General features: G+C 36.2%; 1 protein-coding gene across 2 annotated transcripts in view; it reads right to left on the minus strand.

The window, feature by feature from the left end:
• Nucleotides 1–24,444, minus strand: part of B4GALT6 (beta-1,4-galactosyltransferase 6) — a 62,984-nt gene that overhangs the window by 3,834 nt on the left and 34,706 nt on the right. For both annotated transcript variants that reach the window (XM_063077211.1, XM_063077210.1), the window contains 3 exons: nucleotides 22,534–22,658; nucleotides 16,284–16,400; nucleotides 1,341–1,528 (listed from right to left, as the gene is read on the minus strand). In XM_063077211.1, coding sequence (XP_062933281.1) covers nucleotides 1,341–1,528; nucleotides 16,284–16,400; nucleotides 22,534–22,658 — 430 coding nt within the window. The remainder of the gene's footprint in view (nucleotides 1–1,340; nucleotides 1,529–16,283; nucleotides 16,401–22,533; nucleotides 22,659–24,444) is intronic.

Consider the following 24,444-nt stretch of genomic DNA (forward strand, 5'->3'; position numbering starts at 1 on the left):
AAAATCTTCTAGTGTTTATCTTAATAGCGTCCAAGGTGAGAGAGACACTAAATCTGGGAGACAAAGTTTTCTGGCCAGCAGTGGTCAGAGTGTGGACATCACTGTGGGGCAGGGATGCTTCACTAGGCTTCATCCCATGGCTGAAGTCTGTGCACTGTCAAGCCCATGCCTTGATCTGCTGCCATTCTCCCTAAGCTACATTCTAATTTCTATACTAACTTCCAAGATACCCTACGAACCCTGGGACTAATATAAGCCAATTGGAATATTCTGATCATTAGAAACTGATATTTTCAAGTATAAAAATTTAATTTAGAATTCTTAGTTTACATAACCTTTATATTTTTAAGTGAAAAATCAGTTACGCTGGATCTAATTTGACTCGCAGTCTGACCAAAATCAAGTATCCAGAAGTGCTAAGAACCAGATCGTGAACCTTGATGGCCTTCCCCAGAGTAACCCCAGACTTGGAGTTCAGATATGGGGGTAATAAGGAAAAGGTTTTCTAATTATGACACTAACAAAAAAAAAAAAAATTCTTTTTCTGTCAATATAATTCATCTGCTCATGTCATCAAGCCTTTTTTTTTCTCTCTGTAGGTCAAGTACCAGGCAAAGCTGTGATGCAGGCAACATCTTCCCACCCCAGGCAACAAACAGTTTTCTCTTCCCTCCACTTCCATTAGCCAATGAAAACTGATCTCTTTCCCAGATTAGACCTGAGTTCCTTGATGTCAATTTGTTACTGTCACAGCTCTGATGACTGCTTCCATTTTAAGATATCTCCAGTTTGAGAGTGAAAAGATTTGTTTCTTTTTATTAAAGGGCAGGTCAAGAATGCATAGTTTAGGAAGAAGATACACTGCAGAAGGGAGGGTGTCACGGCACTGCACCATCACTAGGGGGAGGGGAGGCAGAAGGAGCCAACATGAATTATGCACCTACCACATGGCAGGCACAAAGCATGTGTGATCTCACAGTAGCCCTAAGGACAGGCTCTATTATTCCAATGAACAAGGAAACTAACCTTCAGAGACACACATAACTAACCAAGTCCTATCATTATCAGTGTGCGAATCCAGATTTAAATTTATGTGTGCTTGACTGCAGAAACCAGGCTGTCTTTTCCAGCACACCACACACAGTCCTCTCTGTAAGAAGTGCCCAGATTGACAACAAGTCACTTAATGTCCTGGCTTCCTAGGAGGGTGGGCTGGAGTTAAAGATGATATTCTTTAGGTTCTTGAGCTCTCTCAAACTTAGGCACATAATGATGCTACCATTTCTGCTAGGGCTGTGCAAGTATATTGCATGATATGAGCAATAATGCACACTACTTACATATACATGTATTTATCCAGCTTTGCTGCAAAATGACGTGGCATTTCTCCACATCCGTAATAGTTCCGGTCATTTTCAGGTAGATGATCCACGTCATGGAAGATTACACAGTCCCAGACACTGTCTTTCATGGCCTCTTTGAAGCCCACGTTGAAGAGCATCGCACGGTTAAAGGGTTGTGTGCCAGTCTTCACAGAGCAAACACAGAGAGAAAAACAAATATACTCAGGCTTTGTCATCTGACTTTTTTCTACATTTTTCTAACTTGTTAAATCATAATCAAATAATAATAATTACACCCAAATCAAATAGATAAGTTATAAACACAGTTCAGGATATTCAAGTATTCTGTTTAAATTTACTTACTATATTATTTTACACTTTGGTAATACAGAAGAAAACACTGTTATTATCTAGCCTATATTGATATCACACTTACATAATAATATAATTTATATTTCTGCTCTACTTCAAACACATCAAGATAAGGATTATTTATGACTAGAAAAAAAAATAGTCATTAAAAATAATAAAGGTTTTATTTCTCAAAGCTTTCTCAGAGACCCTGGCACTCTACATGCCCACACTCCAGCCTGAGAATCAATCAAGCAACCCCATCCCCAGTGAGCCAGCTACCAAGACACCTGATGCACAGGGCACATGCTCACAATCCCAGCCTATAAACCAACCCAGTGAATGCTGCCCCAGCAAAGCTGTGCCACAACTGCCACAAACCTCCCAAGCATAGGCTTCTAAGTCACTCGCGTACACAGCAAAATTGGATTACAGCTGAAGAAACTACATGGAGTCTACACTGCTACACCTGTACAGAACAAAGCAATTGTATTCTACCCCATCAACACCCTAGGATACATTTGCAGGCTTTGCCCACACAAGCCACTCTACAAAAGTCAAAGAGGTGACTGTTCCACCAAATGCAAATATTAACACAGAGAAACAAGAAATATTAAAAAACAAAGTAACATGATACCACCAAAGAAACACAATGATGCTCCAGTAACTGATGTCAAAAATGAGAAACTGCAAACTTGCTAGAAAAGGAATTCAAATAAATAATCTTAAGGAAACTCACTGAAATACAAGAGAATACAGACAATTCAGTGAAGTCAGAAAGAAAGAAAGAAAAATACAACAATCACAATAATATGTTGAACATTCAAAAGGAGAGAACAGAATTGAGGTTACCAGAGGTGGGAAAGGGGGAGAAGGAATCAGTAAAAGGCCATGAAAAATGATTATATTGTATAATGTTTACATTATAAATTGTAAAATGATTATATTGTATATTGTATAATATCCTGATTTGACCATCCATCACATACTGCACACAGGTAATGATACTCAACTCTTATCCCACAGATATATACAATTAACTATGTTACAATAAAAATAAATAAAAAATATTCAAAAAACCCCACAAAAAGACAAAAAAAAAAAAAGAAAAAGAAAAACAATTCATGATCTGAATGAGAAATTCAAGAGATAGATATCAAAAAAAAAATCAAACAAACTTGGAACTGAAGAATTCATTGAGTGAAATAAAAAATATATGTGAGAGTATCAACAACACAATAGATCAAGCAGAAGAAACAAATTCTGTTTTTGAAGACAGCTGTTTTGAAATAATGCAGGAAGACAAAAAAAGAATAAATAAAAGGGAATGAACAAATCCTACAAGATCTATGGGGTACTATTAAGCAAACAAATGTTCAAATTATGAGCATTGCAGAAGGAGAAGAAAACAAAGATATTGAAAACATATTTAATGAAACAGCTGAAAAATTCCTTAGTCCAAGTAAAGATACAAACATACAAATCCAGGAAGCTCAAAGGCCCCCAAATATATTCAACTCAAAATGGTCCTCTCCAAGACACATTATACTCTAACAGTCCGAAGTTAAAGACAAAGAGAGAATTCTAGAAACATCAAGAGAAGAGCATCAAGTCATCTGGAGTATACCAACATTTATAAAGCAAATGTATTTCACGGGGCCTAGTTTACAAAGCCCTGTAGTCTCAGGTTTAGCCTAACCTTTTGGAATTACATATAGAAATGTTAACCTTGCAAAAGACAGGAACTTTCCTCAGGCTAAAATCTCTGTTGTGGATATAAAATTGTAACACAGCAAAGTTGATGGCTCAAGGACACATGTCCTTGGTTAACCTATTAATTGATATGTTAGGAAAGTTGCCTTATTGTTTTGTAAAAATACTGAGGAAACTGCTGTAAGAAAACAGTATTTACTAAGAACAAGCTTTTGTTTGTGGATCAACTAACCTTTTGCAAATTGCATTATGGAATGTCACTTTGCTTATTTCAATGATGTTACTAGCTTTCCGTTTGTTAGCCATAATTCTACCAATATCCTTGTGTTTTTGTAATGGTTAAATCAACTCAATTTTCTTATAAAACTTCCTTGTCTTTACAATAAAAGAGAGAGGCTGACTTTGGAGGCAGCTGACACATTCAGTTTTGCCCCTCCTAATGAGAAAATTGCTGAAGTGCAGTCCATCTGGGCCTCAATGCGTACATAGTGCTTGAGTGTTCACATAATTCTTTTCTTTGTATCCATTACACAGGGAAAAGAAGTGTAACAAAGTCACTTATAAAGGAAGTCCCATTAGACTAATAGCAGACTTCTCAGCAGAAACCCTACAGGCCAGGAAAGAATGGGATGATATATTCAATGTACTGAAAGAAAAAAAAAAACTGAAAGAAAAAAAACTGCCAGCCAAGATTTTACCCAGAAAAGCTATCCTTCAGAAATGAAAGAGAAATAAAATCTTTCTCAGAAAAGCAAATTAAGAGAATTCATCACCACCAAATCAGCCTTATGAGAAATGCTTAGGGGATTCCTAAATCTTGAAGAGGAAGAAGGATAACAACCATCATGAAAACACCTGAAAAATATGAAACTTACTAAAAGAGTAGGTACTCAAATTAGAAAGATGAAAAAAAAATTATCAATACAGAAAACAAACAAATTGCAAGGATAAGCAAGAAGAGAGGGAGAAAGGAACAAAGGACACACAAAACAATCAGAAAACAACCAACAAAATTACAGGAGTAAAACTTTACATATCAATAAAAACCTTGAATGTAAATGAATTTAATGCACCAATTAAAAGACAAAAACTATCTGAATAGATTAAAAATACGACCCATCCATCTGCTGCCTACAAAAAACACAACTTACCTACAAAAACACATATAGACCAGAAGTGAAGGGATGGAAATAGTCCATGCAAATGAGAAACAAAAGCGAGCAGCAGTAGCTATATTTATATCAGATAAAACAGACTTTATATCAAAATGTGTACTAAGAGACAAGGAAAGGCATTATACAATGATAAAGAGATCAATACAGAAAGAGCATATAACAATTATAACTATATGCACACCCAACACCAGAGCACACAGATATATAAAGCAAATATTATCAGATCTAAAAGGAGAGATAGATGCCAACAAAATAATAGTTGGGGACTTTACTACCACACTCTCAGCACTGGACAGATTATCAAGACAGAAAATCAACAAGGAAACATTGGTTTTAAATGGCACCATAGACCAGATGGACCAAACAGACATTTACAGAGCATTTCATCCAACAGATACAGAATATATTCTTTTTATGAGCACATGGAACATTCACCAGGACTGACCATATGTTAGATCACAAAACAAGTCTCAAATTCAAAAAAACCAAAATCATACCAAGTATTTTTTTCTGACCACAATGGAATAAAACTAGAAATCAATAACAAGGAGAACTTTAGAAACTACAAATATACATGGAAATTAAACAACACCATCTTGAATGACCAATGGGTCAAAGAAGAGATTAAGAAAGAAAACAAAATATTTCTCAAAATAAATTAAATCAAAACACAACATACTAAAACCTACAGTATATAGCCAAGGCAGTACTAAGAAGTTTATAGGAATAAATGCCTATATCAAAAAAATAGAAATATTTCAAATAAACAACCTAACAGCACACCTCAAGGAATGAGAAAAATAAGAACTAAACCAAACCCAAAATATGTAGAAGAAAAGAAATAATAAAAATCATAGCAAAAACAAATTAAATTGAGACTAAAAATACAATACAAAACATCTAAAAGCTGGTTTTTTGAAAAGATAAACAAAATCAACAAACCATTAGCCATACCTCAAGAAAAAAAGAGAAAAGATCCAAACAAATAAAATCAGAAATACAAAAGGAGACATTATAACTGATACTACCATAATACAAAGGATAATTAGAGACTATTATGAACAACTACACACCAAAAAATTTGAAAACCTACAAGAAATGGATAAATTCCTGGACACATACAACCTACTAAGGCTGAACCAAGAAGAAACAGAAAGCCCTAACAAGTAATGAGATTGAATAGGTAATAAAAAAAAAAAATCTCCCGACAAAGAAAAGCCCAAGGGCAGAAGGCTCTACTTCTGAGTTTTACCCAATATTTACAGAAGAACTAATATCAACAGTTCTTAAACTATTTTTAAAAACTGAAGTAGACAAAATTCTTCCAAATTCATACTATGAGGCTTATCAGCATTACTCTGATACCAAAATCTGGCAAGGACATAACAAAAAAAAGAAAACTACAGGCCAATATTTCTCACGAACACAGATGCAAAGCTCTTCAATAAAATACTAGCAAACCAAATCCAACAGCACACCAAAACGATTATACACCACGACCAAGTTGGATTTATCCCAGGGATGCAAGGACTGTTCAATGTATGCAAATCAATAAATGTGACAAATCACATGAACAGAATGAAAAGAGAAAAACCATATGATCATCTCAATAGACACAGAAAAACCATTTGATAAAATTTAATATCCCTTTATAATAAAAACTCTCAACAAATTAGTTACAGAGGGAATGTATCTTAATACAATAAAGGCTATGTATGACAAACTCTGAGCTAACATATTGAATAGGGAACAGCTGAAAGCTTTCCTCCTAAGAACTAGAACAATACAAGGATGCCCACTCTCACCACTTTTATTCAACAAATTATTGGAAATCCCAGCCAAAGAAACTAGGCAAGAGAAAGAAATAAAGGGCATCCAAATTGGAAAGGAGGAAGTCAAATTGTCCCTGTTTGCAGATGACAAGATTTTATATAGTGGGAAACCTAAAGACTCTACCAAAAAACTCCTAGACCTGATAAACAAATTCAGTAAAGTAGCAAGATAGAAAATCAACATACAAAAATCAGTAGCATTTCTGCACACCAGCAACAAACTATCAGAAAAAGAAATCAAGAAAGTAATCCCATTTACAATAGCAACAAAAAATACAGAACACCTAGGGATAAATTTAACCAAGGAGGCGAAAGATCTCTATAATGAAAACTATAAAACACTGGTTAAAGAAATTAAAGGCTGGCCGATTAGCTCAGTTGGTTAGAACGTGGTGTTGATAACCCCAAGGTCAAGGGTTTGGATCCCCTTACTGGCCAGCTGTCAGAAAGAAGGGCGGAGAGGAGAAGAGGAGAGATTAAAGAAGACACACAAAAATGGAAAACCATCCCATGTACATGGATTGGAAGAATCAATATTGTCAAAATGATCACACTACCCAAAGCAATCTACATATTCAACGCAATCCCCATCAAACTACCAATGACATACTTCACAGAAAAACAATCCATAAATTTATATGGAACAACAAATGATCCCTAATAGCCAAAGCAATACTGAGCAAAAAGAACAAAGTGGGAGGCATCACACTTCCTGACTTCAAATTATACTATAAAGCTATAGTAATCAAAACAGCACATTACTAGCACAAAAACAGACACATAGATCAATGGAACAGAACAGAGAATCTAGAAATAAATCCACATACCTACAGCCAACTAATTTTCAACAAAGGAGCCATGAAGATACATTGGGGAGAGGACAGTCTCTTCAATAAATGGTGCTGGGAAAACTGCAGATCCATATGCAGAAGAATGAAACTTGACCCTTTTTTTAACCATTTACCAAAATCAACTCAAAATGAATTAAAGACTTAATTGCAAGACCTGAAACTATAAAACTTCTAGAAGAACACATAGGGGAAATGCTTCAGGACACAGGACTGGGCAAAGATTTTATGAATAAGGCCTCAAAAGCACAGGCAACAAAAGCAAAAATAAACAAATGGGATTATATCAAACTAAAAAGCTTCTCCACAGCAAAGGAAACAACCAACAGAGTGAAGAGACAACTTGAAGAATAGGAGAAAATATTTGCAAATATTTGCAAACTACTCATCCAACAAGGGATTAATAAGGGAAAGGTTACAAGACTGTGTTCTAACCAACTGAGCTAAGGGGTGGGTAGTGAAAGGCTGGTAGACTGGTACAAAGTTACCTTTAGATAGGAAGAGTAAGTTCTGCTGCTCTAGGGTGACAATAGCTAATAATATTGTATTGTGAATTTCAGTATAGACAGAAAAGAGGATCTTGACCAGAAAGAAATGATAAATGTTTAGGCGATACATACGCTAACTAGTCTGACTGGATCATTATACAATATACGCATGTATTGAAACAATAAACAGTACCCCATAAAAATGTACAATTAAAAAAAAGTTTCATTGTACATCTAAAGAAAATTAAAGAACACTTACCAATGTCTTAGCAACATTTCTCAAAAGCATTTCCAAAATATAAAACAAAAAGGATTAGGACAGAAGTGAATGAGACACACAATGTAGTCATCACCAGAATGCTGCCTCAAGAATGAAAATTTTCTACTTTGTAGTCCTTACACTAACTTTAAGTAAAAGAAATTGCTTTACTTTTTACAGCCTCTTTTTTCACCAGTGAAATGGAGGGAATAAAACGGGAAAGGAGTTAAATTATAAAGTTATTACTAGTACATCTGAAATAGAGCTCCCTACACCCTCATAACATACCCTTTCTGCTTTTGTAGAATTGCTTGCTTAACCTAAGTAACTCCATTTTGCCCCCTCTCTGACCTGCAGACTACCCCCCTTCTGCATGAGAAACCGCTGACCTTCTCATAGAAACAAAAAACAATTGCATAGAAACAGGAGCCATACACAGTGAATTATTACATGGGAACAGGAACCATACACAATGAAAACTTGTATGCTTGATTGCTCAAACGGCTCATTCTCAGCCTCTGTGACCTAGCTCCCTAGCTTGCTTTGTGCACCTGGACAAACCCATGTGCCAACAGGATGTAGTTTTTGCCTTTAAAAACCCTAGAAGACCAAGGCCCCGAGGCCACTCTTCCTTGGTTGCTCCTTGGGAGACAGATGTTGGCCAGCTGGAGTGAATAAACTGCCCTTTTCTGCATGAGTGGCATATTAGTGCATTTCTTGCGGGAGGGTGCCTCACAACACATCAACATCAGCTTTAACAAACTACTTTCCTCTGCTGCGCATTGGTGGTATGGTGGTTAGCACAGCTGCCTTCCAAACTACTTTCCTTTAAGGTTTTAAAAAATGTTTTTATTTAAAATGGACATAATACTTAAAAGTTTATAAATAAAATTGAGAAGTTCCATGTCTAACCCATCTTCATACCCCAAGAGCAATACATTTCAATTCCTCTAGCTATTTATTCTGGTATTTACTTCCATATTTTGAGGTAATCAGAGTTCTGATGTTTCTTGCTTCATTAACTTTAGACACTCTCCATTGACTTCTTATCATGACAGTGGAGGAGTTAAACCGCCACACCTGCTGCCCCCTCCCCACCATTATCCCCAGTCATATCATAATTTTTGGTTAAATAACAGTTATTAGCACTGTGTAGATATTTCCTCAGTGCTTAGCGAATTGCTTCTTCTTTCTTTCCCAAACTGTGATTAACTACAGTTTTCTATATAACTATAATTACTTTGTGCAAAAGCCTAATAGATATGCCCTACACCTATTAATAGTTGACGTAATCATTCAAAAAAATGTATAAAATCATCAATCAATTCCTTCTCTATCTCCCATAACCAACTGCCACTGCCCTTGCTTCTTGCTCCAGTCTGCACTGGTTGCTCTCCAGACCACATGTGACTATCATCTGGGACTTCTTCATTCCCTAGATCACCCATGTCTTTTACTTGAATTCCTCAATTTGCCAAGGTAATTCAGTAGCTTCCTAAGGGTCCATGGAGAGAGAGAGAGAGAGAGAGAGAGAGAGAGAGAGAGAGAGAGAGAGAGAGAGAGAGAGAGAGAGAGAGAGAGAGAGAGAGAGAGAGAGAGAGAGAGAGAGAGAGAGAGAGAGAGAGAGAGAGAGAGAGTGTGTGTGTGTGTGTGTGTGTGTGTGTGTGTGTGTGTGTGTGTGTGTGTGTGTGTGTGTGTGTGTGTGGTCAACGGATGATTGAAAATGCCATTAGTCTACCCTTACACGTGAAAGTGTGTGTGTGTGTGTGTGTGTGTTTTTAGTCAACGAATGATTGAAAATGCCATTAGTCTACCCTTACACGTGACTGACATTTTGACTAGGTAAAAAATTCTAGGCTGAAAATTACTTTCCCTAGAATTTTAAAGACATGACTCCACAATCTTTTAGCTCTCAGCATTGCTGAAAGGTTCATGTTTCTGATTTATAATCATTTACCATATTTCCTATAGAACCGTTTTAACATCTCTCTTTCATATGCATTCTAAATTTCAAAATAATATGCTTCGTAGTGGATCTATATTTTATTCATGTATGCATGTGGTACCTCTTTAATCTAAAGACTCATGCCTTCACTTCTGTGAAATTTTCTATATTCTTTCTTTGGTCATTTTCCTTTCACTCCCTCCAAATTTTTTTCTGCTATGTTTTTTCCAGAACCCTGATTAGTAACTATATTATTTATCTATTGATGTGTAACAAATCCCTGTAAAACTTAGTGGCTTAAAAGAGCAGTAGTCATTTATTATGCTGATGGCATCTGTGGAGAGGGAATTCTGGCAGCAGAGCAGAGATGCCTCATCTCTTCTCCATCATGTCCAGGGCCTCAGCTGGAAGACAGGAAGGCTGTGAAGGTGGAAGCATCAGAAGGCTTGACTAGGCAAGAGGATCCGCTTCCAAGGTGGCTCACTCACGCAGCTGGCAAGATGATGCTGGCAAGTTGGTTTCTATCCACAGGGCTACCCGAACATCCTCATGACATGGCAGCTGGCTTTTTCAAGAGACCAAGGCAGAAGCTGCAATGTCTTTTATGACCCAGCCTCAAAAGTCACATATTGTCACCGCCACAGTATTTGATTCCCCATGCAAGTCAGTCCTTATTCATCTTATCAGGAGACTACCCAGGGCCCCAATTACAAGCAGGTGTTTTAGTCCGTTTTGTGTTGCTATAACAGAATACCTGAAACTGGGTAATTTATAAAGAAGAGAGGTTTATTTGGCTTGCGATTCTGGGACAGCTGCATCTGGCACAGGCCTCAGGCTGCTTCTATTCATGGTGGAAAGTGGCAGGCAGCTGGCGGGTACAAGCAGATCACATGACAAGAGGAAGCAAGAGAGACAGAGAGAGAAGGTGCCAGGGTCTTTTTAAGCAACCAGCTCTTACCCCCCCCCCCCCCCAGGGAGAGCATTAGTCCATTCATGAGGGATCTGCCCCCATAACTCAAACAGTTTCCAACACTGCCACATCGGAGATCAAATTTTCACATGAGTTTTGGAGGGGACAACACATCCAAACTCCATCAGGAGGCAAGGACTCCTGGGGGCCATCTTGGAGGCTGGTTACCCCTGTGACGTAATGGTCCTCTTAGATCAATCCTCTTATATTCTTATTTATTGGTTCTACTTTAGGTGTTATTTTATCTTCCAGCCATTCTATTGAAAGTTTTGTTTTAGTTATCAATTTTCATTTTCAATAACTTTCTCATTGTCTGACTGACTGTTCTTTAGATATCGTTTCTGTTTCACAGATTCATTATCTTCCCCTTCACTCTCTGTAGATCCTGATTGTGAGTTTTCATTCTTTTTTTTTTTTTTTTTAAGATTTCCTCTTTTCTCTCCATTGTCTCTGTTTTCTACACTCCCTTTTTTGCTTGGTTTTGCCTCCTCTAGTGGAGGCTTCAAAATCTGGGAATCTTTGGCTTTCTATTCATGTTTGAGAGCAAGGCACTAAACTAAAAAGCTTAGGGGAATCTCCACATATGTATGCAAGAACTGTTGTGAACCATTCTTGACTGAAAGACATACACCACACCCACACCCACACCCATCCCTAAACCAAACTAAAACAACAAACAAAAGACACATGCCTCTTCCTCAGTGTCCTGTATGTCCACAGCTCAGGAAACATCTTCCTTGTTCAAGATGAAAACCCTGGCATCATGTTGACTGTTCTCCATCACTCACGCTGCACATCCAATTCATCAGCAAATAATACCACTTTTAAACCCAAAACAGCCCAAACCCAACCACCGCTCACTATCTTCTCCACTACCACAGTAGCCCCAGTCACCATCACCCCTACCTGTACAACTGTGACAGCTCCCTAACTGCACTCCCTGTTTCAGCCCTATCCCACCACAGCTAATTCTCAACACAGCAGCTAGAGTCATTTTTAAACACAGTTAGATCTTGTCACTCCCCTACTTAACCCTCCAGTGTCTTCTGACCTCACACAGGATAGTCCAAGTCCTCACCCTGGCCTGCTAGGTCCTTCATTATCTGCTCCTTACCCCACTTCTCTGATTTCCTCCTCAGCATTCTCCTCCACACTCACTGCTCTAGTGACACTGATTCTGCTCAAGCACACAGGCATTCTCCTGCCTTGCCTGCGATGTACTTCCCCCACATCAGCATGGTCTGCTCCTTTACATCATTCAGGGTGCTCTGACCTCACCTCCTCAGAGAGGCCTTCCCCAAATACTGCATATAAAAAGAGCATCTCTCCCTGACTTACCACTCTCTGTGCCAACTCTTCTTAGCTCTAAGCTCCACCAGACACATCACAGTTATTCACCATCTGTCATTCCTCACCAGAACAGGAGGGGGCCTTACCTGGTTTGTGTACTGCCATATCCCCTTTGGTGAATGAATGAGTGGGGTCTGTATTGAGGTGATAAAGTGACAAGCTGGCCTTTTGCTTTGGAGATCTTCAAATACTAGATCTGGAATCTTTTTCCTGGGGCTAATCTATTTCTTTAATGAAGACACCATTCATGCCCTGCCACAGTTGGGGGTCAAGGAACAGAATTCATACCTGACTGCTGGCTTCAAAAAGCTGGATAGGGAAAAGGCCTGAGGACCCCTGGGATCAGCATGAAAACTTACTTAATCCCATCATTTTTAGGCCCTACAATATAGCTGTATCAGCACAGTCAGGAGCTTCTTGAGTACGACTGCTCCAGAGGATGAACTTTGCATTTTCTACAAGATACAACAGAGTAATCACTTGGCAATACAAGCAAAGATGAGGAACTGGGGATCTGATTGTAATTAAACTGTTTTGTTTTTTAACTGTAATCAAACTGTTTAACAACCTCCTTACTTTAGCCCAGTGCTTCAGCCTACGTTCTGTGACATCTTTCAAGTGCCAAAATTCTCAGGGATTTGTCCAGCAAACTGACTCCATTCTTGTCACAATCACCTTCTCCAGCATGTGCATTCAAACACCTTCTGCTCTGTTTGGCAGCTGTCAGCCCTCCATCTGCTCCTGACTCCCAGAAATGTGTTGAAATCCCTCACCCACTGCCATCTCTTTGTCCTTGCAGTTCTTTCACTCTCATTTTAGGAGTTTGAAAAGGACAAAAGGTAAACCTTGAGTAATACTCCCTATTCAACTAAAATTTCTGAGCTGCTCTTCAATTGCTTAGCACTTCTCTTGGGCAACCATCCAGTAGAAAAATTACTCCTCTATTTCATATGTGGTAAAGATGTTTCTAGCTCAAAACCACACACAAAACCAATACACTGTCCTGAATTACTATTGATTAAGGTGGAGATTCAGACTTAAGAGGTTTGAAAATAAAAATGTGGGTCTTAGTTGCTTTGCAAAGATTTCTCCATCACATACACAAAATAATTCAATGGTGCTGAATTTTTAAGAAAATAAGCTTTTAAAAATACAGAGACAGATATCTCATCTCCCAACACATTATGGGGGACTGAAGTTTCAAAAAAGGAAACTAGCAGTTGATAAAACTGACCTAGAAATCTACAAGTATGGCTATCATGAAAGTAGCTAAAAAGATTTGATTTGTTATCAGGTAAAAACGGTCAATTTTTCTAGGATGGGTTGTTATGTTAAACATACATATGTGCTAGGGCAGAGCCCGTGGTTCACTCGGGAGAGTTTGCTCTGGGAGTGCAGCAACGCTCCCGCCGCGGGTTCGGATCCTATATAGGAATGGCCAGTGCACTCACTGGCTGAGTACCGGTCACGAAAAAAAGACAAAAAAACAAACAAAAAAAAACATACATATGTTCTATATACAGCACATATACTCAGGGCACAAAACTTAAAGCGTAGTTTACATACAGAGAAGTGTGTTATATTAAATACCAAGTATTTCCAGGGGGAAAAAAGCAGAGGCAAAAAACTCTATAAACAAACAAAAAAAGGCAGCTCCAGAATAAACTGCAAGGGAGCTGGAAAAACTATAACCATTTTAGAAGTAAAAATTTTAATATTTTCTACCAGAAAAAGAGAAGCATCTAATAACACAAGCTAGGTCGCTTTGTCTATTACTATTGTTATTTATCTACTGACAAATAAGGAAATAAATCCTAGCAGGCTTTTTTGTAGAAACTGACAAGCATATTCAATGGAACAGAATAGAAAGACCAAAAATAGACCCACAAATATATGAGACCTATATGGTAAATGATTTTCAACAAAGGTGCTCAGGCAATTCAATGGGGAAAAGATAATCTTTTCAACAAATGTTGATGGAACAACTAAATAGCCATAAGCAAAAAAAATAAAGTTTCACCCTTCCCTCATATCATAAAGATTAACTCAAAATGGATTAGCCTAAGAGTAAGCTAAAACTATAAAACTTCTGGAAGAAAACAGAGAAAATCTCAGAGAACAATTTCTCAAATACAATACAAAAAGCACCAACTACAAAAAAAAAAAAAAAAAAAAAATCGATAAATAGGACTTCTTCAAAGTTTTTTAAAAAGATGCTGTCAAGAAAATGAAAAAGCAAGCCACAGAGTGGGGGTAAATATCTGTAAATCTTAAGTCGTACAAAAGCTTGTATCTAGAATACAGAAAGAACTCTTATAACTCTGCAAGAAGAAGACAACACAATTAAAAATGTGCAAAAGATCTGAATAGAAACTTCAGCAAAGTAGGTACACGAATGGCACCTAAGTGCGTGAAAAGATGATCAGCATCATTGATCATTAGGGAAATACAAATAAAAACTGCAAAAAAGACACCACTGCTAACCCACCAAAATGGCTAGAATTAAAAAGACTGACCATACTCAGTGTTGGCAATGACATTAAAGCAATATCAGAAAGGTCAGTATACATGAATATAAAATTACTTTGCATCACACACATTTTAATGTGAAATATGAAGTGACAATAATAAGAGTGGTGTATGTTAGTGTGGAGACAGTCCTCAAGTGTTATCACACTTTTTCAGGTTTCTGAAACATCACTTTATCTATGTTTAAAAAGAACGTAGAAAATTAAATTCTTTCTTTACACTTATATACTACAGCCTTTAAACAAAGACACAGACTGTAAAAATAAGTCAGACTCATTTCAACTCTATTTCAATAGACTATGTTAAAGAACTGTGACTTACTCAGTTTTGATGATAATATCTGTTCACAAACAGATGGAATCAACTTTTTTGGCTTTGCCAGTATTTGTTAATTCTACTCTATTCCTGGTTATTTCTACCATAGAATCTCAGATCTGAAGAGATCTTGGATACCACCATGGTTCAGTTCTCTATGTAATATAGGGGTTTTTTGACCTGTCATTTCTTTGGGTGCATATTTACTTACCAGTTATTGAGCTGGGTCTATATATACCCTGTACAGGCTACTGTTCCATTACTAATGTCAGGTAAGCAAAACACATACAGGTGGCTACAACAAAAACAGTCAAGGTTCCTCTACCAAGAGAGATGACTTTGAAAATGAAAAACTATGAAAACCCAAGAGCAAATATTCACTGTACACTACTTTTTTCTCCCCCAAAGAATTACTACTTGGCTCTCTCATTCAGGTGCCCCTGATTACCTAATGAAGTTGATCCAATATTGATTTTCAGAGCTAGCCAGAAACCACCCAATAGTAGCACGAAGAAATCCTCAATCGAGAAACTTATCCTTCATTTTCTGTACTTAAATTCATGGATCATAAACTGAAATGCTCTTTCAAAATTAAACACTTAGAATGTAGCTGAGGTAAATCTAGGGTGCTCTGATATAATTTAGAATAGGACTTTGAGTTACACTCTAAAGCGCACCAGTTATGAGTACAGATGGTAGTACATGAGTCTAAATGCTCCCAAATAGCCTAAATTTAAAAATAAGCAGTTTCTCAATTAAATGAAATTTTATAGAGTTTTTCAGGAATAAACAAAGATCATAAGTTCGATGAAAGCATAAAAAGAAACAAAACTACAAATCAAAGGAATATTTGAGTCTATAAGGTAAATATCAGCTGTATAGTTATGGGAAAAAATCAGTTTGATAATCCAATGTTCATAATACCATTAAAATATATCAGAGATATCATACTAAAGTCTAATGTAATTACAGACCAACTTGTTTGACCAAATTACAATTATTACAAGAAAAAAAATTCAGGCTCAGTCCAAAATGTGATTTTACCCTACTATAAAAACAAGGATTTGAGTTACCTGATTAATCTTAGGATAAACAGTTTTAATCAAACTACATCTAAGAGTTTAAGTTCTTGTACACTTAATGACTATTTTGAAAATATTCTCACCTGTTCAATGACATAAAAGGCAAACTCCAGCCGCTGTTTCTGGAGCATTGGAATCAGGTGCAAGAAAAAAATTGGAAGATGTTCATGTCGATTGCGGAAAGGAATGAGAACTGCCACCTTTAAAACAAAATAATCACATATGTAAATAAATATAGCAGCAAATCCTAGAAGATAAAAAATTGATTCTTGAAAACTTCTGATGGTTTTAAAGTCATACTTTATTAATTTTCTCACCAGAAATACAATAGTAAGCAAAAACAGACACAGCCCTTGCCTTCATGCCACTTATGGCCTTCTGAAGCTGGGGGGTATAAATGGGCTCTGAAAGCCACTCTAAGGTTGTAGTCTTTATCTTATGAACACCATGGGAAATCGCTGAAACATTTAAAAAGAGTGATAAATCAGATCTGGCAATTGCAAACACTACTTTGAGGCAGTAGAGGTAGATTGGAGAAGACCAAAAATGAATTCAGGGAGCTGGTCAGGAAATTAATGCAATAGTCGAGGCAAGAGGTAATGGTAGTTTAAACTAAGGTGAGGATGGAAGAAAAGAGAAGAGGTACATGGATTTTCAAAACATTTAAGAGGTAAATTAATAGAATTTGGCTATGGATTGGATATGAAGACTCAGAGAGAGAGAGATGTTGTCAAGAGTAACTTCTAGGTTTTAAAAATAGATCATAAATAATACATTTTTAGATTTTAAATTGAATTTAAAAGAGGCTCCATTTGAATATCCACTATCCTAACATATTGCTTATCTGGCCTAAGAATATTTCTAAGAAATATAACAGAAACCAAAATCTTCATACATGGGATTCCAATCATAGTCCACTGAAAGAACTCAACCCTAAATAATATCACCATGAAATACACATGAAGTTTGCTAATTAAGTTAATATAATTTTTTTCATTTAATCGAAATGCACAATTAAGTTTTTGATATCTTTTGTAACTTTATTTCAGCAGTAGGATAATATTCAGTTTAAAATGAAATTGGTAACAAAATTGTCAGAATGTTAATTTTAACAAAAAGGACCGTGTAAGTAGCACAAAAGACAAAGAAATTTGCCCTTTATATATAAACCAAAGAAAGTTGTTCTCACCCAAAAAGTAAAAGAAAACCCATGCATATGGAAAAAAAATGGTTTCTCAGTACATCAATATTTCTTGTAATATGAAAAAAAAAATTTATTGGCACTCAAACTCAAGACTGAAAAATATCATCTACATAAAATGTGTTAACATAATATGGGAATATGTGAATAATTATCAATTATTACTTGCTCAAATACTCTATTTCTTGGTGCCATATAAGCTAGATATCCTTATAATTTGAATTTTGCCCTTGGAAAAGCTAGAATGTTTTCTAAGTCACTTTTCTTAGCAATTTTTGAGCTAACCTGGCTTTATAATAATTATAAACTTTCTAATAAAAAAATAAGTTTTTAACAGATGGTAAACTTTAAAATCATTAGGTTATCAAAGAACATTAACAGTGAAACTTTAAAATACCTCTGTGTCACTCTATAGTCTCAATTTTTTAATACAATTTAAACTGGCTATAACAGAAAATTATGTAAGAACATTAATTTTACCTACACCAAATAAATTTTACTAATGAATGAATAAACGTAAATAACTGAGAATGCATAAATTTTGGACCTAATCCTACCTGTAAAATGAGGACATGGCATTAGATGTCATCAACAGAAAATAGTAACATTTACCTCTGTATTTTACATTACCAGGATCATAAATGGGATAAACTTTTAAGTTATTAAAATAGTTTTATAGAACTGAGGTTACCAGAGGGGGGGGAGGGGGGGGACAGTGAGAAATTGGTAAAGGGACCACAAAAAATGATCACATTGTGTAATGTTGAATATACTAATTGTCCTGACTGAGCATCACATATTGTACAGGTACTACTAAAATTCAACACAGTACTCCACAGATATGTACAATCAATTATGTTTCAATAAAGAAAAATATTTTTAAATAAACAAACAACCCTTAAAGGTACTGCAAAAAAAGTTTTATTTAAAAAGAGAACAATATGGTGTAGTAAAATTGAAGGTGTCTAACCTAGAAACTCCACCACCCATGTTCCCTTAATGCTGGTGGGACAGTAAAAATAGAGACAATGGCTGCTACGAGGCTGATGTTTTCATGTTTGTATTAATTATTTCATATGCAATAACTGTTAGGAACTAAAGAGGTTCTGGTGCCCCTGCCAGTGCTACTTTGGTTCCTATTCCCATTCAGTTTGTCCCATAAGGTATTTCTTGGCTGAGGAGCCTGAGGACCACAAGGCTGCCACAGCAGTACAGAGCCATCATCCAAGACTCCATTCCTATCCCTACACGATGGCCAGTGATGGTGCTGGGAACTCCCCATGAAGTGGGGGCTTGCTGGTGGGCTTTGGTATCAATGTTTGGCATATTCGAGGAATTCCCAAATCAATACAACTGCCAAACCAGGACAGGGGTCCCTAGGATTGAAAACTGCTATAAAAAGTACAAGGAGAGAAAGGAGTTACATGGTGAGTACATATCTCTGCCACTTACCTGAATAGTATCAGTGTAATAACTTCTAGCAAAATAAGGATCAAACTTACCCTTCCTAGTTTTGCCTTTGGCCACAAGTTGGCCACCTATAACATAATGTAATTGTGCTATGAAAGCAGTTAAGGCAAATTATCAATATTTCAGGCTATTAAATGGCTGTAGAGTCCATATTAATTAAATAAACTTACACTGAGAGATGAGTTGAACATATAAGGATAAACAAAGTCATAGCCCCTAATACAGTAATTTTGCTAATGAAGCATTTAAAAATATTTAGAGTTTTTTAAAATCTTACAAGGAAACTGAAAATGTTTTAGGGGAAAGAAATTACCAGTGTCTTGGCAAATTCAAATAAGGTAAACTGACATTTTAATAGTAAATAAATGTCCAAACAGTAATGAAACAGTTATCAGAGGTTGAGAACAATATGCCTAAAGCAAAGTTTTTATTAAAATAAAGTAAACAATACCTTAAAAATTCATTTGGCATGTCCTTTCTTGTGGCTGTGGAATGACAGTTTCAATAGTTTACAATGTGTCTAGAAAAAGAAAGACCTCAGTGTTCTTTGATTATTTATTTTTAGGTTTAATAGCCTTTGTTTCAGGACATTCTTTCTTCCATGTGCCTAATTTGCTGTTTGAGCCACTCTCCTATTGATACATCTCCAGTGGAGATGCAGAACATCTGGTCATTATCTTCTGGAAAAACACTTCATCTTCCTGGATCTCTCCTCACCACCTCTTGTTCAAGCAAAATAACCCCATTCAGTTTGCTCCCACTTTAAAACCACTAATCTTACTGAACTGATACACCTATTTTTTTTTTCTTGCTTATTTTCTCCTACACACACCATGAGAAGCCAATCAAGAAAAATGTTTACTGCAAAAATTTCCCCCACCAAGTTTTTGTCCCACTTTCAACTTCAAGGACATCACCAGCTACAGTGTCCCTAAATGACACGGCTTTAGACTTTGTTACTTCAAGGTGCATCTAGCTATCTGCCACTAAGACTGAAGGAAGCTGTAACTACCAAGCCCTCATCCTCCTTCAGTGTTTTCAGTTCCATCTTCCTCCTCCTCCTCCTCATTTCCAGGGCCCACAGAAGCAATTCTCAAACAGGAAGCACATGATAAAAAATGCAGGTTCCCATCCCTTCCCACTGACAGAAGCAGAATGAATGAGGACTGAGTTAAAGAATCAGCATTTTTATCAGACGCTTCAGGTAATTTTGAAACAGATGACTCAACCCATCTTTGAGGAAATGTGGACTAGAAATGGAACTCCAGGCTTCTAAATAGATAACAACATCAAGCAGCTGCCTGGTTCTTTAAGCACAGAGGTTTTAGACCAAAGTTGTTCAAGCCCTCCACCTGAACTCTGAATGCAAAGGCAATGTCACAGGTAAACACTTCATCTATAATGACCTGAAAAACATTACCCTCTTCCTCTGTCAACCTCCCTCTTAGAAATAAGCTTGCCTCTAACGAAGTGTCCAACCTGTGCTGAAATCTTCAGCTCAGACCTGCAGTGTTCAGGAATACCTGAGAATTGCTGAAATCACTAATTTCGGAAAATTTTAGTTCTAATGAATTGGCCATCAATTAACTTGGTTGGTTTTGTTTGGGGGATTTTTTTTTTATTAAAAAAAAAAAAAGAGCCTCAAATATTAAGAATCAAGTTGCTAGCAGATGTTTAACATAAATCTAATTACTTCTTTCCCTCTCTCTCACCTCTGTTCCAATATTAGAATGTGAAATTATTAGAATGTAAACAGGCAGGGATGGGCAGGGGAGAAATTATTTAATTAAATATGGCAAGTATAGCTCACCTCTGAATAATCTCCGAAATTCTCTTTATACCTTTAGTTGCATAGCTCCGAACTAGAGACTGTATTCTGAAAAGGGTTTGCTAAAAGCTAAAATAAGAGCAAAATTATCACATAGTTCCTAAATATAATAAGCTAATTTTTAGACCCCTGAATTAGCTTGCTCCTACGAATTCCTTTCAATACTGTAACCTACTGATTCACAAGGAGTTTACAGTCTACTAATATCTTTAAAGTAGAAATTACTCATGTGATACCTGTCTCCCATAAAATGAGAAGAAAACAAACTATAAAATTTAAAATCCATCTGGTATAGACCAATGAAAAAAGGAAAAGAATATTTAATTTTTCTGATCCTAAATTATTCTACTAGTATGCTACCCAGTGCACACCTGAGGGGCACCATGTGTCCTATATCATCAACCTTCATGCTACCCCACAGCCTTTGTGATCGAGTACACCTTTTTGTCCATTAGCATTCAACATACACACATCACCCAAATGTTAAAAATAATTTATTTGCCCAGGCTATTTTTAAAAAGTGGAATGTATGTAAATTGGGCCATATTTTATATAGACACAAATGTGAGGAAAATCAATAAGTTTGAAAAAGTTCATTTATTAAATGAATTTGACCTGGAAAGTAGCATAAGGTGATTATAAAATAGAATATTTTGCTAAAATTTGTACTGGAATCCATTTAAACAGCTTCACAACTTGTTTGAGGCAGTAAGAAATCCGAACATTTATTTAATCATTTATAACAAGGCCAAAAAGGCATTTATTCGTTTCATAAAGTCAATTCAACAAAATTGTGTTTAGTGCTTACCTTACATAAGACAATATGCTGTGCCTTAGGGATGCAGATATAAATTATACACATCTCCAAACACGAAGAGTTCAAGGTCGATGAAGTCAGAGAATCTTTTTCATGAATTTAACAGTATATAATTTTCTTTCCTACCAGTTAATTTTTTTTATCTAATATATAAATGTTAGAATACTAATATTTTAAAAGAAAAACTGAAAACTGTTCCCAGATTAAGGTTAGACACAACATTTGATTTAATCATTTGCAGTTTTCATTTGAATTACGTAAGTGCCATTTCCTACTCAAACATGACAGCATTACATAAATATGCACTTATTAACCAATTTCGTAGTATTGAGAGCAATTCTGGTTTATACCATGGTTTTCAATTATTTTTAAAGCAGCAGAGGCAGATGGACCCCTCTACGGTTTTTCAAACAAAACACAAAATAGAATTCTGACCTATCAAAAAGATCAAAAACTAAAAGAGAGGGGAAGAACCTAATGCCCTCCCTTTCAAGTCTCACAGTGACCTCTGAGCAGCCTCTTTAGAATTCTTGTACTCAGAAAAAACAGAGCTTGAAAACCCCAGTGTTAGACCCAACTGAAAATCAGGATATCAATATCTTCCCAGTGAGTTCTCATGGTTCCAGAAATTGGTGGGGATATGCCTGCAGGTGCCAGTAATCATCAGGGACTGCTGCAGAAAGGCAGAGAAATCACAGCCTCTGTTCCAAACAGAACAGAACAACAACAGACATCTATTTTCCAAGCCAAACTCAAGTCACGTATTTAACACACCAGGAAGGAACTCCAAGAGACTGAACACATGGGCATATATTTTGTATATGTAGGGACATTTATAGTCTTCACAAGTAACACTATTAAACTACATTCATAAACACCTATGCATTAAATACAAAAGTTTTGATGTCTTAAATTTATCAAGACGTAAAGGTATTTCACTTTATATTTTGAATCAAGCACATTTTTTCTCAAATGCATAGTAATAGTCACATTACTTATGAAAAAAATCTGCCTCACCTTCCATCTGGGTTTACAGTCTTTAGGCCTCCAGTGACCTCCTGGCTCAATATCTAAATCCTTGGAGAAGAGGTGATGAATTTCATCAAAACTGACTTCACTTACATTGACACTGAGGAATCCCCCTATAAGTCAAAAACATGAAGAATTGTTTTAATATTTTTTCCTCAAAGATGCAAGCAAGACAACAATTAATAGGGTGATGGTATAACTTATTTGACAGGACAGTACAATTTATTCCTGTAATCACCACAGAATTATTAATAGCACCTCCTTTCACTTTTAGTTTAGATGTTAATTTATACAGTCACTCTACTATGTTTGATAAATCAGCCAAAGAAAATAAAATTCCTTCTATAAATTTTTTGCCTTTGAGTAATACACTAAATATTTTAATATTCTTTGGGAAATGCTTCCATATCATTGTAACAGCATATAATTGCAATTTAAGGACTATTCAAGTATTCTAAAACTATTTTTAATTAGAACATTTTCAACATAGGGGATACAATGACACAGTACTTAAAAGTTAAATAAGGAGTTACAGTGACCAGGATCTAAATCCCAGCTTCTGTTTATTCTGTCTATTGGGAAAATTATTTAACCTCTCTGTACTTCAGCTTCCTCTTCTGTAAAAGAGGATAGTAATGCCTGCCTCCCAACGCAGTTGTATACATTAGATGAAATAGTCTGTCTGAAGGATCAAGTACAGTGCTAGATCTAGGTATACTCAAAAAACGTTACCTACTATTACTGTTATCTACTGACATTTCTGAAGAGGGAATTTGCAAGCACAATTCAACACATTTATTTTGAGCACTTAACATGTATCATGCCCCTTGGTATTCAAAACTGAAAAAACATGGATTTCGACTTCCAAAATGCTCCTGGTCTAATAGGCACCCACTCTATATTAACAAATATATATTATTGGAGATGTTTTTACTAATAGTTCTTCTAACTATACCATTGACATAAGAATGAATCTCAAATAGAAAACCACTTCCATTAAACCAGTCAAAAACAGAACTAAGAATCAGGAAGCCACTGTATCTTCACCATAGAATTAAAATAGCAGCATGATCACTAACATCCTTCAAAGCAATGGTATCCTCAATGTTTTCAATGTTACTTAGAACAGTACATCAAAGGCTACTAGAATGAAACCATAGATCATCTTTTAGCAGTTTTATTGTCAACTGTTAACTTCCAAATAGGTACAAATTGCTCTGGAATGCCCTCCGGCCAAATTCTCTCTAACCTCCAAATCTCATAAAAAACAAACCAACAAATTCACATCTTTTGAGCCTCTTTTGGCCACAATTTCCCATAAAAAAACACTCAGTTCCTCGCAGAGAGCCCCATTCCTCCTGCCATTCTATATTCTGTAAGGTTTTCAGGATGGCTTATCTTGCCATCCCCACTTCATCCTAACTAGGCAGCCTCCTCTCGGCACTGAGGCATGCTAGAGAGTATGTTTAAATGCAAATGCCTGTTTCCCAGAGTAAGCTAGGAAAACATGTGCAGTCTTCTAATGTCTGCCTGTTTGTGGTCTTTTATCACCAAATACCCACCCTTTAGTGTGACAAGATATGCACATTAGCTTATTTTAGAAAGGTCAGATTTACCTAAAGGACAGAGAAACCTATGAACTTGCAGAGAAAAGGTAAGTAAAATGTAAGAGTGATGCAGTCAATGTAACTACATCATGACTCAGCTGACAAAAACAGAATCCAGCACTGTAATCAAAATTCACACAAATAAATGTGATACGTTTAAACAGTATGCATGATTGCTAAAATGATAGTAATTAGACTAAATAATAAGCAGTTCATATAAGTAACTGTAGCTGGTATTCTTTGTGCACTGTTAAACCAAATTTTTTGTCTTTTTTTCAAGCTTTATTGCTTC

Source organism: Cynocephalus volans, chromosome 13 (genome assembly GCF_027409185.1).
Source record: "Cynocephalus volans isolate mCynVol1 chromosome 13, mCynVol1.pri, whole genome shotgun sequence".
NCBI lineage: Eukaryota > Metazoa > Chordata > Mammalia > Dermoptera > Cynocephalidae > Cynocephalus > Cynocephalus volans.